Here is a 17,835-nt window from a genome sequence, read left to right as displayed (position 1 = left end):
ACTAAGCGCTTGGGAAGTACAAGTTGGCAATATATAGAGATGGTCCCTACGCAACAGTGGGCTCACAGTCTAGAAGGGGGAGACAGAGAACAAAACAAAACATATTAACAAAATGAAAGAAGTAGAATAAATATGTACAAGTAAAATAACTAGAGTAATAAATATGTACAAACATATATACATCATCATCATCATCATCATCAATTGTATTTATTGAGTGCTTACTGTGTGCAGAGCACTGTACTAAGCACTTGGGAAGGACAAGTTGGCAACATATAGAGACAGTCCCTACCCAACAGTGGGCTCACAGTCTAAAAGGGGGAGACAGAGAACAAAACCATACTAACAAAATAAAATAAATAGAATAGATATGTACAAGTAAAATAAATACATAAATAAATAGAGTAATAAATATGTACAAACATATATGCTTATATACAGGTGCTGTGGGGAAGGGAAGGAGGTAAGGCGGGGGGGATGGTGAGGGAGAGGAGGGGGAGAGGAAGGAGGGGGCTCAGTCTGGGAAGGCCTCCTGGAGGAGGTGAGCTCTCAGTAGGGTCTTGAAGGGAGGAAGAGAGCTAGCTTGGTGGATGGGCAGAGGGAGGGCATTCCAGGCCCAGGGGGATGATGTGGGCCGGGGGTCGACGGCGGGACGGGTGAGAACGAGGCACGGGGAGGAGATTAGCGGCAGAGGAGCGGAGGGTGTGGGCTGGGCTGGAGAAGGAGAGAAGGCCTCCTGCCCTCTGACAGTGGGTTCCCTCCAGGCTCAGTTCTGGATCTCCTTCTAGTCTCCATCTACAACCACTCCCTTGGAGAACTCATTTGCTCCCATTGCTTGAACTACCATCTTTTTTTTTAAAAATGATACTTATTGAGTGCTGTGTGTGGAACACTGTACTAAGCGCTTGGGAGAGTAGAATAGAACAATAGAACAGACACATTCCCTGCCCACAATGAGCTTACAGTCTGAAAGGGGAGACAGACATTAATAGAAATAAAATGACAGATATGGACATAGATGTTGTGGGGCTGGGAGGGAGGATGTCCCGGCTCTGCCACTTGTCTGCTGTGTGACCTTGGGCAAGTCACTTCACTTCCCTGGGCCTCAGCCACCTCATCTGTAAAATGGGGACTATGACTGTGAGCTGTGGGACAGCTGTGGATGAGGTATTTCTCTGACACCGTGTAGATGGAGATAACTCCGGACCCATTATCCGGGAAAATCCCAATCTGGTGGATGGGAAGTAGCATGGCTCAGCGGAAAACAGCCCGGGCTTTGGAGTCAGAGGTCATGGGTTCAAGTCCCGGCTCTGCCACTTGTCAGCTGTGTGACTTTGGGTAAGTCACTTCACTTCTCTGTGCCTCAGTTGCCTCATCTGTAAAATGGGGTTTAAGACTGTGAGCCCCCCGTGGGACAACCTGATCACCTTGTAACCTCCCCAGCACTTAGAACAGTGCTTTGCACATAGTAAGCGCTTAACAAATGCCATTATTATTATTATTATTATTATTATTATTATTATTATTATTATTATTGTGAGTTGGCTGAAGGGGGCGATCCAGAAACTGTCCCCACTTCTAGACTGGAAGGCCATTCAGTGAAAAGGTGTCCCCTGGGGCAACTGGCACGTTGTTCTTCCTGCTCATCGACTGGTAACACACGGCCACCTCCCACTCCAGTTTGTCTCCCACCTCCACCTCCCAGGAGTGCCGCCCTTAGGTGAACACCGGGGAGCCCAGAACGCTGCCACAATTGTCGAATTAGTCCTGGTGGTCGGGCACATCCTGCGGGGCCTCCACGAATGTCACACCCCTCTGATCCTGTGACATGATGAGACGAGATCATCTTCACGCAGATGATTTCCAAATTTGCCTCTCCAGGCCTGACCTCTCTCCTTTGCAGTTTCACATTTCCTCCTGCCTTCAGGACATCTCTACCTGGATGTCCCACTGACACCTCAAACTAAATATGTCCAAAACAGAACTCCTTATCTTCCCACCCAAACCCTGTCCTCCCCTGACTTTCCCATCACTGTAGACGGCACCGCCATCCTCCCTGTGTCAGAAGCCCATAACCTTCGCATTATCCTAGACTCGACTCTCTCATTCAACCCGCACATTCGATCTGCCACCAAATTCGATCAGTTCAGCCGAAATCCACCTTTTCCTTTCCATTCAAACTGCTAGTATGCTGAGCCAAGCACTTATCACATCCCACTTTGACTATTGCATCTGCATGTTTGCTGGCTTCCCTGCCATCTGTCTCTCCTGACTCCATCTCACATCAGGCAGAAACTCCTCACCCTGGGCTTCAAGGCTGTCCATCACCTCGCCCCCTCCTACCTCACCTCCCTTCTCTCCCTCTATAGCCCAGCCCGCACCCTCCGCTCCTCTGCTGCTAATCTCCTCACCGTTAGGCCTCGTTCTCGCCTGTCCCGCCATCGACCCCCGGCCCATGCCATCCCCTGGGCCTGGAACGCCCTCCCTCTGCCCATCCGCCAAGCTAGCTCTCTTCCTCCCTTCAAGGCCCTACTGAGAGCTCACCTCCTCCAGGAGGCCTTCCCAGACTGAGCCCCTTCCTTCCTCTCCCGCTCGTCCCCCTCTCCATCCCCCCATCTTACCTCCTTCCCTTCCCCACAGCACCTGTATATGTTTGTACATATTTATTACTCTATTTATTTTACTTGTACATATCTATTCTATTTATATTATTTTGTTAGTATGTTTGGTTTTGTTCTCTGTCTCTCCCTTTTAGACTGTAAGCTCACTGTTGGGCAGGGACTGTCTCTATCTGTTGCCAATTTGTACTTCCCAAGTGCTTAGTACAGTGCTCTGCACACAGTAAGCGCTCAATAAATACGATTGATGATGATGATGATGATGCCCAGAATGTTTTTCTAAAAAAACAATTCATTCATTCATTCAATCGTATTTATTGAGCGCTTACTGTGTGCAGAGCAGTATACTAAGCACTTAATTCAGTCATCATCTCTCCACTCTCAAGAACCTCCAGTGATTGCCCATCCACCTCCACATCAAACAGAAACTCCTTACTACCGGATGTAAACCCATCAATCTCGCACCCTCTCCTACCTTGCCTCACTGATGTTCTACTATAATCCAGCCCTCACACTTCACTCCTCTGGCACCAGCTTGCTCACTGGGCCTTGATCTCATCAATCTCGCCGCCAATCCCTTTCCCACGTCTTCCCTCTGGCCTGGAACTCCCTGGCCCTCCATAAATGCCAGACCACCACTCTCCACCTTCAAAGCCTTATTAAGGTCACATCTCCAAGAAGCCTTCCCCCACTAAGCTCTCTTTTCTCCAATTTCTGTGCCGTCTATGCACTTGGATCTGTACTTGCTATATTCATCCCACCCTCAATCCCACAGATCCACATAACTGTAATTTATTTATATTAATATCTGTCTTCCCCACCGGACTGTAAGCTCCTTGAAGGCAGGGAATGTGTCTACTGACACCTCTGTCGTATTGTACCCTCATTCATTCATTCAATCGTATTTATTGAGCGGGTACTGTGTGCAGAGTACTGTACTAAGCGCTTGCCCAAATGCTTAGTAATAATAATAATGGTATGTGTTAAGCACTTACTATGTGTGAAGCACTGTTCTAAGCACTTGCCCAAATGCTTAGTAATAATAATTATGTTATTTGTTAAGCACTTACTATGTGTCAAGCACTGTTCTAAGCACTTGCCCAAATGCTTAGTAATAATAATTATGTTATTTGTTAAGCACTTACTATGTGCCAAGCACTGTTCTAAGCGCTAAGCACTGGGAACTGTTCTAAGCGCTGAGCACTGTTCTAGTACAGTGATCAGCACATGGTTAGTGCTCAATAAATACCACTAATTGGTTGATTGTGTGCTTTGGCCATCCAATACACCGAAAAGACTCTGTCTTTTCAAAGGAATCGATAAAGACAGATTTGTTTGTACATTCAAGAAGTTTCCACCAAACAGATTTGCTCAGTTTTCCTTCCACTTATCCTATTTGTATCACCGTTCAGAAAAAAATGAAATAATTATAGCCTGAGGATTGACTTTTGATTCCATGATTCCCAACACCTTTCGGGCCTGAGAGCATCCTTATCCTCACTTCTTAAATGGAGACATTCGAGCCAGAGAGAAGGGAACCGGCATCAACCACATTCAATGCAGAACTTTGCCTTCCTCAAACCAAAACTGTTTCTATCCTTTTTGATCAAAACAGTGGTGATTATATGCATTATTCAATAGACACAAAAGTAATGCCCAGTAATAACCTCTACTTCTTGTAATAATAATAATGATGATGGTATTTGTTAAGTGCTTAGTATGTGTTAAGCACTGTTCTAAGCAGTGGGAAGGTTACAAGGTGATCAGGTTGTCCCACGGGGGGCTCACAGTCTTAATCCCCATTTTACAGATGAGGTAACTGAGGGCCAGAGAAGTTGAGTGACTTGCCCAAAGTCACACAGCTGACAATTGGCGGAGCCAGGATTTGAACCCATGACCTCTGACTCCAAAGCCTGGGCTCTTTCCACTGTGCCACGCTGCTTCTCTGGAAGCTCTTCATGCACGAGCTTTCAGCCACAAAGATAATAAGAAGCGGTTTTGGCTTTTTTTTTAAATTGTTAAGCACTTATACATGCTAAGCCACTCATGAAGCACTGGGGTGGTTACAAGGTTGGGCACAGTTTGTGCCCCCCATGGGGCTCACGGTTTTAACCCCCATTTTATAGTTGTGGAAACAGGCATGGAGAAGTGAAGGGACTTGACCAAAATCTCAGGGCAGACAAGTAGAGGAACCAGAATGCCACTGTTAATTGTCACTGTAGACAGCACTACCATCCTTCCCGTCTCACAAACCTGCAACCTTGGGGTCATCCAACTCCACTCTCTCATTCACCCCACACATCCAATCCGTCACCAAAACCTGCCAGTCTCAGCTCTGCAACATTGCCAAAATCCACCCTTTCCTCTTCATCCAAACCGCTACCTTGCTGGTTCAATCTCTTATCCTATCCGAACTGGATTACCGCAATGGCCTTCTCTCTGATCTCCCATCCTCCTGCCTCTCCCCACTTCAGTCTATACTTCACACTGCTGCCTGGATTATCTTTGTGCAGAAATGCTCTGGGCATGTCACATCCCTCCTCAAAAATCTCCAGTGGCTGCCTGTCAACCTATGATTCAAGCAAAAACTCCTCACTCTCGGCTTCAAGGCTGTCCATCACCTCACCCCCTCCTACCTCAGCTCCCTTCTCGCCTTCCACAGCCCAGCCCGCACCCTCCGCTCCTCTGCCACCACTAACCTCCTCACTGTACCTCGTTCTCGCCTGTCCCGCCATCGACCCCCAGCCCATGTCCTTCCCCTGGCCTGGAATGCCCTCCCTCCACACATCAATCAATCAATCGTATTTATTGAGCGCTTACTGTGTGCAGAGCACTGTACTAAGCACTTGGGAAGTACAAGTTGGCAACATATGCTCTGCACATAGTAAGCGCTCAATAAATACGATTGATTGATATAGAGACAGTCCCTACCCAACAGTGGGCTCACAGTCTAGCAGGGGGAGACAGAGAACAAAACCAAACATACTAACAAAATAAAATAAATAGATAAATAAATAAATAAAGTTGGCAACATGCTCTGCACATAGTAAGCGCTCAATAAATACGATTGATTGATATAGAGACAGTCCCTACCCAACAGTGGGCTCACAGTCTAGCAGGGGGAGACAGAGAACAAAACCAAACATACTAACAAAATAAAATAAATAGAATAGATATGTACAAGTAAGATAAATAAATAAATAAATAAAAAACACATCCGCCAAGCTAGCTCTCTTCCTCCCTTCAAAGCCCTACTGAGAGCTCACCTCCTCCAGGAGGCCTTCCCAGACTGAGCCCCCTCTTTCCTCTCCCCACAGCACCTGTATATATACATGTACAGATTTATTATTCTATTTTACTTGTACATATTTACTATTCTATTTATTTTGCTAATGATGTGCATCTAGCTTTAATTCTATTTGTTCTGACGATTTTGACCCCTGTCTACATGTTTCGTTTTGTTGTCTGTCTCCCCCTTCTAGACTGTGAGCCCGGTGTTGGGTAGGGACCGTCTCTATATGTTGCTGACTTGTACTTCCCAAGCGCTTAGTACAGTGCTCTGCATACAGTAAGCGCTCACTAAATATGATCGAATGAATAAGTGCATTTCTTGTACACCAGAAGCTATCGAATGGCAAATGCCATCCGTTTCCATCAGATTGGACTCATAAAAAATGTGGTTCACCAGAAGGCCTTATTACAAGAAGCTTCAGAGACTTGATCCTTCTCATCACTTCTTTAGGCGACAAAACTGCAAGAGATGAGCATGCAAATTATTTACCTAGTACAAGTGTTTGAATTCCTAGGGCTGACAGATCTCATTCATAATTCTTGTTACTTCTGGGATTAGAATTGGCATTGTGAATAATACCTAATCACATACTTTAAATATAACTAGAGATCAGAATGTCCCATGGCATCCAAAGCCAAGAACCAAAATGCAAATTTCATCTTCGGGAGCACTCTCTGAATTTACCTGTCCCATTTCCAACACTGTGAAATCAAGGGCTGGGTTTCAGGAGCAGCTGAAATACTCTTCCTAGAATTACTGAGAGAAAGCCAAGGACACCTAATTCCTGTATGACAATATTTTATTTTCAGTAACAAATTACATAGTACCATAAGGAAGTGTCGGATTCATTCTTGAATACTGTAATACAACCTAAAACTTGGCAAGTTTTTTAATTATCCAAAACATACTACAGGTTTTACGTGTGCATTGAAATTATTTGGCATACCTTGGCAAGATGTTTAGCATAAATATTTCTGTACCTCCTTTTATATATATATATATATATACATATATATATATATATGATATATATACGCACCTAAATTAACTATATCATATAAAAATCTTAAATTGAAGTTAGAATTAAGATATATTCATATCTATTAAATCATTAAATTGTCTCTGTATCCAAAGCGAAGTTTTTTTTTTATTTGTTGAATCAGTCAGTTTGATAGATGCGTATGATTTTACAAATTAATTGGCCTGCCTGGCTAAAGGGTTGCTACAGAAATGAAATAACACTGTGAATCAACTGCATTTAAATGGGGACAACTGTAAAGTATTGTAAGTGGTGTAAATAATAACACCTTTTCAGGTTGATGAGACAGTAAGTGGTCTATTTAGTACTGTTTCCCTTAAATTAAGAAGAATATCACCAGAATAGGAAAAGGTTGCGGATGTGTTGTTTTTTTTTTTTCTATAATTAAATGAGCATGGAAGCCTCAGTGTAAATAACTGGCAGGAATTGATTTAGGCAGCAATCTGTTCACACAGGGTTTTCTCTCCGACTCTCTCAGTGAAAGTCTGGTTTCTCTGGGAAGGTGCAGCCAGAGCGTTTAATGATGACACTGGCAGCGTAGTGGCCGGCCCGGATGCACTCGGTCAGGGGACGGTCGTAAACCAGCTGGGACAGAAAACCTGTAGCACAAAAAGGAAAGGAGAAAAGGTGAGCTTGGGGCAGCCAGCTCAGGAATCCTGCCCATTTTCTTACTCCACGCTGTCAAGAAACCACCCAAATGAGCTTAATTGAGCCAATCCTCTCTCTCCTTACCTGCCTGTAAGGGTGCAGAGAAAGATGCACACTTAGCCTGGCAATATGGCTCTAATTCTAGCCACCCCCGCCTCCCTCTCTCCTTCCCCCCTCCACCGATTATTACCCAGGCTAGTACTATTAACAGCAGGCCAGTGTCCTTTGAACTGAATTCCACCATAGTCTTGATGCTTCTTCAGATGTGCCAGTGTTCCCCCCCTCAACCCTAAACCACCTCCCCTCCAGGGCCTAGAAGAGAACAGCTTGTTTTTTTGAACTGTGATAGAATTTCTAGGAATTTCAGGGCCACTGGAAATTCTTGGGAATTATGAAGAAGTGGAAAGAAATGTGGGATTACGAACAAGAGGTCAAGGATGGAGAGATCCGGGACTCACTCGAGGAGTTCTGCTATGATCTGAGATATGACTGGCCCCTGCAGATCTGCCTAGGACAGATGACAATGAGAAATGGTTTTCCAGGGTCCCCTGGGGCACCTTTATCATTGTGAACCACATAGGTGAAGGTTAAGTGAGAAATGGTGTTAAAATGACCTAGAGATGTCTACACAGGAGTTACAGCCACCGCCCCCCCCCCCGCCCCCCCAACCCATCTACCACTACTGATCGCCAGGGATTTTCTCTGCCAGACTTGGAAAGCAGCCTGTGGGTCTGGCAGAGTTGAGTGAGAGCTCTCGGTTGAATGATTCAAAGGAGCCGATTTATTTTTAGATTGAGTCATTTCTTAGAAGAAATATTCCAGGGAATTTAAATCGTTCTCTCCCCCTGTCAACCAGTTTGCCACTGAATCTCCAGGTGGTAAAACTCAATGGTTATTGCAGAGTTAATATCAAATTGGGGGATTAAAAATATCCAATCTTACATTACCTGAAGGATGTTTTTAAGTACGCCTTCATTCATTCATTCAATCATATTTATTGAGCACTTACTGTGTGCAAAGCACTGTACTAACTGCTTGGAAGAGTACAGTACAACACTAAACAGACACGTTCCCTGCCCACAATGAGCTTACAGTCTAGAGGACGGAAGATAGACATTAATACAAATAGATAAATTACAGATATGTACATAAGATATGTGGAGCTGGGAGGGGGGAAGAACAAAGGGAGCAAGACAGGGCAGTGCAGAAGGGAGTGGAAGACGAAAGGGGGGGCTTAATCAGGGAAGGCTTCCTAGAGTAGGGTGATATGTCCTGAGCATCAGAACACAACCCCAAAAATCTAGCAATATGAAGGAGCACATAAACAGTTTTTAATCCTCCTCGACCTCTCAGCTGCCTTCGACACTGTGGACCACCTCCTTCTCCTCAACACGCTACCCAACCTTGCCTTCACTGACTCCGTCCTCTCCTGGTTCTCCTCTTATCTCTCTGGCCGTTCATTCTCAGTCTCTTTTGCAGGCTCCTCCTCCCCCTCCCATGCCCTTACTGTAGGGGTTCCTCAAGGGTCAGTTCTTGGTCCCCTTCTGTTCTCTAACTACACTCACTCCCTTGGTTAACTCATTCGCTCCCATGGCTTCAACTATCATCTCTATGCGGATGACACCCAAATCTACATCTCTGCCCCTGCTCTCTCTTCCTCCCTTCAGGCTCATGTCTCCTTCTGCTTTCAAGATATCTCCATCTGGATGTCCGCCCGCCATCTAAAACTCAATATGTCCAAGACTGAACTCCTTATCTTCCTTCCCAAACCCTGCCTTCTCCCTGACTTTCCCATCACTATTGATGGTACTACCATCCCTCCCATCTCACAAGCCCACAACCTTGGTGCCATCCTCGACTCCGCTCTCTTGTTCACCCCTCACATCCAATCCGTCACCAAAACCTGCTGGTCTCACCTCCGCAACATCGCCAAGATCCGCCCTTTCCTCTCCATCCAAACCGCTACCCTGCTGGTTCAATCTCTCATCCAATCCTGACTGAATTACTGCATCAGCCTCCTCTCTGATCTCCCAACCTCCTGTCTCTCCCCACTTCAATCTATACTTCACGCTGCTGCCCGGATCATCTTTGTGCAGAAACACTCTGGGCATGTTACTCCCCTCCTCAAAAATCTCCAGTGGCTACCAATCAACCTACGCACCAAGCAAAAATTCCTCACCCTGGGCTTCAAGGCTGTCCATCACCTTGCCCCCTCCTACCTCACCTCCCTTCTCTCCTTCTCCAGTCCAGCCCACACCCTCCACTCTTCAGCCACTAAACTCCTCACCGGGACTCATTATCACCTGTCCCGCCGTCGACCCCCAGCCCGCGTCCTCCCCCTGGCCTGGAATGCCCTCCCTCTGCACATCCGCCAAGCTAGCTCTCTTCCTCCCTTCAAAGCCCTACTGAGAGCTCACCTTCTCCAGGAGGCCTTCCCAGACTGAGCCCCCTCCTTCCTTTCCCCCTCCTCCCCCTCCCCACCCCCCCACCTTACCTCCTTCCCCTCCCCACAGCACCTCTGTATATATGTTTGTACATATTTATTACTCTATTTATTTTACTTGTACATATTTATTACATTTATTTTATTTTGTTAATATGTTTTGCTTTGTTGTCTGTCTCCCCCTTCTAGATTGTGAGCCCGCTGTTGGGTAGGGACCGTCTCTATATGTTGCCAACTTGCACTTCCCAAGCACTTAGTACAGTGCTCTGCACACAGTAAGCGCTCAATAAATACGACTGAATGAATGAATGAATGAAGCATATATTTTCTCCCTGGACTCAACTCTGATTATAAGAAGAATGTGAGACAACCCATCTCCACCAACCACCAACTCTGCCTCCCTTCCCCCGCCATCCGTATTATCTTCTGCTAAATTGGCACTGTCCTCCAATACCTTCTACTAGGGAAATGACTGAGGTGGAATACAGATAGTGTTATGAAGACTTTACAGCCATAGTTCTGAAATTTCTGATATTGACTATGGATACTAAAAGATGCCAGCTAAAAGTCTGCTCTAGGTCATTTCATAGGAACTGAAAACAAGAAAAATGACATTATCAAGTGAAGAAACACCATTTTGCGCAAGTCTCCCCGTCTTCTCAACATCTTCCAATGGTTGCCCAGTCCTCTCCGCATAATAATAATAATTATGGTTTTTGTTAAGTGCTTACTATGTGCCAGACACTGTACACAGTGGAAACAAGCAAATCATGTTGGACACAGTCCCTGTCCCATGTGGGGCTCCCAGTCTCAATCCCCATTTTATAGATGAGGTAACAGGCCCAGAGAAGTGAAGTGACTTGCCATGGTTACACAGCAGACAAGTGGCAGAGCTGGGATTAGAACCCATGACCTTCGGAGTCCCAGGCCCGTGCTCTAGCCATTGTTCCAGGCTGCTTCAAGTAGAAACTCCTGACCATTGGTATTTCGACTCTTAATCAGCTCATTACCTGCTATCCTTGCTCTTCTCCCACTACAACCTGCCACCCACACTCCAAATCATCTCAGAGGTGGGCTGGCGATTAGCTTCTGCTTTTAATAGGGGAACTATTTTAAAGATGGCTAAATTACGTGCCCTTTCCCAAACCACCACCACCACCACCATCAGTATCACCAAATCATCATCACCAGTCATCAGTGGGATTTACTGAGTGTTCAATGAGTATGATAACCCGTGTAGCCTAGTGGAAAGAGCACAGGCCTAGGAGTCAGAGGGCTTTGGTTTTAACTCATTCGTTCAATCATATTTATTGAGCGCTTACTGTGTGCAGAGCACTGTACTAAGCGCTTGGGAAGTACAAATTGGCAACATATAGACATGGTCCCTACCCAACAATGGGCTCACGGTCTAGAAGGGGGAGACAGACAACAAAACAAAACAAGTGGACAGGTGTCAAGACGTCAGAACAAAATTCTGGCTCTGCCCCTTGCCTCCTGTGGGACTTGCGCAAATCACAACTTCTCTGTGCTTCTGTTTTCTCATCTGTGGAATGGGGATTCAAAAGCTTTTCTCTCTTCTGCTTAGACGAGGAATCCCATGTAGCACAGGGACTGTGTCTAATCTGATTATCTTGTATCTACCCTAGCGCTTAATGCAATGCTTGGCATGTAATGAAACTTTAACAGATTCCAAAATTATTATTATTATTATTATGAAGCACTGTACCAAGCACTTAGGAGAGAATAACAGGCAAACACTGAAAACCAGGAGTTTCAGACATTCATTATGGGTTTTCCATTCCGTTCTACTTGGAAGTGACATTTTCCCTTGTCCTCCTTTTTGGCTAATATTACTGAATAATTTTTTTGGTTATCTTTTACATCTTGTGCTGGCGGCACCTCCTTTGCAGTCTTTCTTTTTCCAACTTTGTCCTGACGTAAATGTGCTATTTCTTTGAGTTCTATTCCTGTTTCTAATTTGGTCCAATTTCTGCTTTTTGAAGCTTTTCCCATTTGCCTTTCAGATCCCTCGAGAGTTCTTGGCAAACTTGGCACCTGGTTCTCCTCCTTGACCCTCCTTTGCACTGGTGTCATTTGTTCCTGAACCTGCAGAAGTGACTTTGTAAATGGCAGACGGTTTTTCCTTGGTGTTCTCGGCCAATTAGGTTTTCCTCCCTTCCCATTAAAATTTACTTTCTTCCCGTTTGTATCTGTCAGACCATGTCTCTCCCAACCTTCAAACAGCCACCTCCTCCGAGAGGGATTCTCCATTGAATTCTCACTTCCTCTGATCCTATCATCCCATCAGTTGGCTTGTACGCTGCCCAGATAACAGAATTCCATAAAGGCACTTATCTCTGGGCAGGCCACAAACCCCTTCAGTTGTACGTTTTCCTGGTGCAGGCACATATCATCATCATCATCATCAATCGTATTTATTGAGCGATTACTGTGTGCAGAGCACTGTACTAAGCGCTTGGGAAGTCCAAGTTGGCAACATATAGAGACAGTCCCTACCCAACAGTGGGCTCACAGTCTAAAAGGGGGAGATAGAGAACAAAACCAAACATACTAACAAAATAAAATAAATGGTGGCTCCAAAGTGACAGGTAGTTTCAATAATAATAATAATAATAATTTGGGCATTTGTTAAGCGCTGATTATAAACCAAGCACTGCATGTAGATGCAAGATAACCAGGTCTCACATGGGGCTCAACTCTAAGTAGGAGGGAGATCAGGTTTTGAATCCCCATTTTACAGAGGAGGGAACTGAGGCACAGATTAGTGAAGTGACTTGCCCAGGATCACACAGAACATAAGTGATGGAGTCAGGATTAGAGCCTAGGCCCAATGTTCTTTCCACTGGGCAACACTGTTTTCCTGTTTCAACAAAGCAGCTTACAATTGTTTGCATATTTTCTCAAGTGTGGGCCTCCAGAGCAGTTACCTGGCACAATCAATCAATCAGTCGTATTTATTGAGCGCTTACTGTGTGCAGAGCACTGTACTAAGCGCTTGGGAAGTACAAGTTGGCAACATATAGAGACAGTCCCCACCCAGCAGTGGGCTCACAGTCTAAAAAGGAGGAGACAGAGAACAAAACCAAACATACTAACAAAATAAAATAAATAGAATAGATATGTACAAGTAAAATAAATAAATAAATAGAGTAATAAATATGTGCAAACATATATACATATATATAGGCACAGGGCAACCTCTGATGGGCTCTCTGTAGGACTTGTAGTTTGTTGAGTTGGAAGAGTTTTCCCCAAGGGTTTATAATAAAAAGTTGAAGATTACAAAGGTTTTATAATAAAAAGCCATTTTTACCGATAATAATAATAATGATGGCATTTGTTGGGTGCTTACTATGTGCAAAGCACTGCTCTAAGCGCTGGGGGGGATACAAGGCGATCAGGTTGTTCCACGTGGGGCTCACAGTCTTAATCCCCATTTTACAGATGAGGTAACTGAGGCCCAGAGAAACTAAGTGACTTGCCCAAAGTCACACAGCTGACAAGTGGAGGAGCCGGGATTAGAACCCATGACCTCTGACTCCCAAGCCCGGGCTCTTTCCACTGAGCCACGCTGCTTCTCTAATAGCGATGTAGTTTTTTATAAGGTTAATCCATCCCCCCGTCTTACCTCCTTCCCTTCCCCACAGCACCTGTATATATGTATATATGGTTGTACATATTTATTACTCTATTTATTTATTTATTTTACTTGTACATTTCTATCCTACTTATTTTATTTTGTTGGTATGTTTGGTTCTGTTCTCTGTCTCCCCCTTTTAGACTGTGAGCCCACTGTTGGGTAGGGACTGTCTCTATGTGATGCCAATTTGTACTTCCCAAGCGCTTAGTACAGTGCTCTGCACATAGTAAGCGCTCAATAAATACGATTGATTGATTGATTGATTGATTAATTGGAAATATTTAGAGATTCTCAATTTATTCAAACCTAAATTCCTAAAAAAGTGGTTTGAAAAGTTACTTTGCAATTATGAATTTCACGTTGTTTTGCTTAACCCGGAAATTCTAAAAAGCAATGAAGAGTTGAGGGAGGATTCTAAACGGCTTGATTTCAAGTTAAAAGACGAAAGAAAATAAGAGTTCGCCAGCTACCCACTGGCGTTTGCTAATTAGGTCCATTGAAAGCTCAATCATCAATTGGCCATAATTACCCGTCAGCAGAGGTACAATGAAATTTGTTGCTCTTCAGGGATGATGCCTTAAGAACAAAGCCTTTAAAAAACTTTAATATGCTCCAGTCACTGTAAAGTCCCGAATTCAAGGACAGCTCTCCCTCAGTCTGAGTTCAATAGCTGCCATCAGGGGGAAGGAAGATGGCCCAACCTCTCACAGTACAATTTTCATAGCAACAATTACCTTTAAATCCCTGGGCAAAATCTCAACTGGGCTTTATCAATAAAGAGTAGGTGTGTAACCCTCATTCTGCCAGTATCTCTGTGTCTCCTAGCACCTCCCACATCTTTCCCATTCCAGCCAACACCGCTCACCAACCTCCCTGTCCCAGAAAGCCCACGACTTTGGCATTCTTGACGCTTCACCACCATTCAACAATCACATTCAGTCTGCTGCCAAATCCTGCCAGTCTCTTCCTTTTCCTAATGGTATTTTCTTCCCATCTGACCCTGCTCTAGCCTGGGAAAGATTAAGAAACACCAGCAATAATAATAATAATAATGATGGCATTTATTAAGTGCTTACTATGTGCAAAGCACTGTTCTAAGCGCTGGGGAGGTTACAAGGTGATCAGGTTGTCCCACTGGGGGCTCACAGTCTTAATCCTCATTTTACAGATGAGGTAACTGAGGCCCAGAGAAGTGAAGTGACTTGCCCAAAGTCACACAGCTGACAATTGGCGGAGCCGGGATTTGAACCCATGACCTCTGACTCCAAAGCCAGACACGGTCTCTGTCCCACAGAGGGCTTACTGTCCTAATCCCCATTTTTCAGATGAGGCCCAGAGAAGTAAAGTGACTTGACCAAAGTCACCTGGCAGACAACTGGCGGAGCTTGGATTAGAACCTCCTCCAGGAAGCCTTCCCAGACTAAGCCCCCCTTTTCCTCTGCTCCTCCTTCCCTCCCCCTTACCCCGACTCCCTCCCTCTGCTCTACCCGCCCCCCCCCACACTTGTGTATATATGTACATATTTATTATTCTATTTATTTTATTAAAGGTGTGTATATATAAATAATTCTATTTATTTAAAATAATAATTATTATTATGGTATTTGTTAAGTGCTTACTATGTGCCAAGCACTGTTCAAAGCACTGGGGTAGATACAAGGTAATCAGGTTGTCCCATGTGGGGCTCACAGTCTTAATCCCCATTTTCCAGATGAGGTAACTGAGGCACGTTAAGTGACTTGTCTAAGGTCACACGGCAGACAAGTAATGGAGCCGGGATTAGAACCCACATCCTCTGACTCCCAAGCCCGGGCTCTTTCCACTAGACCATGCTGCTTCTTATGTGGATTCTACTGATGCCTGTTTACTTGTTTTGATGTCTGTCTCCCCGCTTCTAGACTGTGGGTAGGGATTGTCTCTCTTTGAATTGTACTTTCCAAGTGCTTAGTACAGTGCTCTGCACACAGTAAGTGCTGAATAAATACGACTGAATGAATGAATGAACCCAGGTCCTCTGACTCTCAGGCCGGTGCTCTTTCCACTAGGCTACGCTGTGGTATTTGTTAAGCGTTTACTATGTGCCTGACACTACACTAAACACTGAGGTAAGTATGAGATAATCAGTTCAGACACAGCCCCTGTCCCCCATGAGGTTCACAGTCTAAGCAGGAAGGAGAACAGCTATTCAATTCCCATTTTACGGAGGAGGACACTGAGGAACAGAGAAGTCAAACGATTTTGCCCAAGGTCACTCAGCAGGCAGGTGGAGGAGCTAGGATTAGAACCCAGGTCTTCAGATTCCCAGGTCCCTTGCTCATTCCACTAAACTATGTTGCTTCGACTTTTCTCTTGCAGTCATTCATAAAAGCTTCAAAATCCACACTGAAGATCCTTCTAACACTCTTGCCTCACAATTTTTCACTCCCCTGACTTTTTCTGACCCGGGTGGGCTAATCATTCATTCATTCATTCAATCGTATTTATTGAGCGCTTACTGTGTGCAGAGCACTGTACTAAGCGCTTGGGAAGTCCAAGTTGGCAACATATAGAGACGGTCCCTATCCAACCGTGGGCTCACAGTCTAGAAGGGGGAGACAGAGAACAAAACAAAACATGTTAACAAAATAAAATAAATAGAATAAACATGTACAAATAAAATAGAGTAATAAACATGAACAAACGTATATACATATATACAGGTGCTGTGGGGAGGGGAAGGAGGTATGGAGGGGGGGATGGGAGGGGGAGAAGGGCTTCAAATCCACCATGCGCTTCATAATCCACCATGGGCTTCAAAATCACAAAGTGATGCTCTGTTTCTGAGTTCATAAATGAAGCTCGCTGTATGTCCAACTCTGAGCCTTTTGTCTGTGCTCACCATCTCCAAACTTGCTTCTCGGTCCACTCTCCCCTCCCCACCACCACCGATTTTAGTGTATTTTTTGTCCCAACGATATTTTCAGTCTCAACCATTTCCCAGGTAAAGCCTCTTCCTCCTCCATAGACCTGGCGGGGCACATGGACATCACTACTGCTCTCAACTCTCTTGTCCCCTCACGCTGAAGGTGTGTAGAAGCTAAGATGGCTCTGAGTTTTAGGCATGGCCAGTTATAACCAGTTGTCTCCTCCAACGCTGCTGCTGCTGCTGCTGCTTCAAAGGTGCTCTGGGAGGGAAAGCTGAGGTTCACTGGATTGTAAGCTTCTGCTAAGCGATACTCTACGGCACTCTCACAAGTGCTCTGCAGTGCGTGGCACACTATAAGTGCTCAGTAAATGCAACTGACTAATTGTCTCTCACAGTTCCAGTGCAAAAACTATTGTCACGCTGTGAAAGTAGTAGTAGCTGCACCACAATGAGGAAACTGAAGGTAGGATTCGGAGTTGAGAAGGGCCATCCTGATTCAAGGTTCTTACCCCAACGGGCTTCATCCGATCGTGACCGCTTTTAGCCCTTGTCTCCCTTTTGTCCCGGGCCATGGATAGCCCACCTCCCCCCCAGGCCCACCAACAGTCCAATCTAGACCATGTCCCTCACCCTACAATCAGCCCAATTACCCCAATCCCACTGAGGCAACTGACTTGAGCCCACTGTTGGGTAGGGACTGTCTCTATATGTTGCTAACTTGTACTTCCCAAGTGCTTAGTACAGTGCTCTACACACAGTAAGCGCTCAATAAATACAATTGATTGATTGATTGACTTATCAAACCCTAGCCTTGCCTGCATTCCTCCAACCATGTCTGTCCTTCAAGCCTGTACAGGAAGCATGCCTGATTTTAAGAGGAGGGCTAAAAAGCTGCTATTTTGCATCTTTATAACCATGACTGGAAATTGTCAGGTTTTATCAGAGACTCTTAAGAGGGAATGTAACCTACTCTGTTGCAGTGTACTCTCCCATTCATTCATTATTGAGTGTTTACTGTGTGCAAAGCACTGTACTAAGCGCTTGCTTAGTATAATGGTCTGCAAATAGTAAGTGCTCAATAGGTATGATTAACTGGGATACGCAAGGCTTGGAGTCCAGCTACGAAAGGAATCAGGGACAGTCACCCCCATCGCCCCCAAGGAGTCAGCACCAATAGTTTCTACTAAGAATCTGAAGGATGGGAGAGCTAAGCATTTAATACAGTGCTT

General features: G+C 45.0%; 1 protein-coding gene across 2 annotated transcripts in view; it reads right to left on the bottom strand.

Moving 5' to 3' along the window:
• Window positions 1-7,328: 7,328 nt before the first annotated feature.
• ADK (adenosine kinase) overlaps window positions 7,329-17,835 on the bottom strand; it is a 580,063-nt gene continuing 569,556 nt past the window's right edge. For both annotated transcript variants that reach the window (XM_038744078.1, XM_038744079.1), the window contains exon 11: window positions 7,329-7,548. In XM_038744078.1, coding sequence (XP_038600006.1) covers window positions 7,424-7,548 — 125 coding nt within the window. In that variant the 3' untranslated portion in view covers window positions 7,329-7,423. The remainder of the gene's footprint in view (window positions 7,549-17,835) is intronic.

The sequence above is a fragment of the Tachyglossus aculeatus genome, chromosome 3, assembly GCF_015852505.1.
Source record: "Tachyglossus aculeatus isolate mTacAcu1 chromosome 3, mTacAcu1.pri, whole genome shotgun sequence".
Lineage (NCBI taxonomy): Eukaryota > Metazoa > Chordata > Mammalia > Monotremata > Tachyglossidae > Tachyglossus > Tachyglossus aculeatus.
This window is presented reverse-complemented; position numbering and strand designations above follow the sequence as displayed.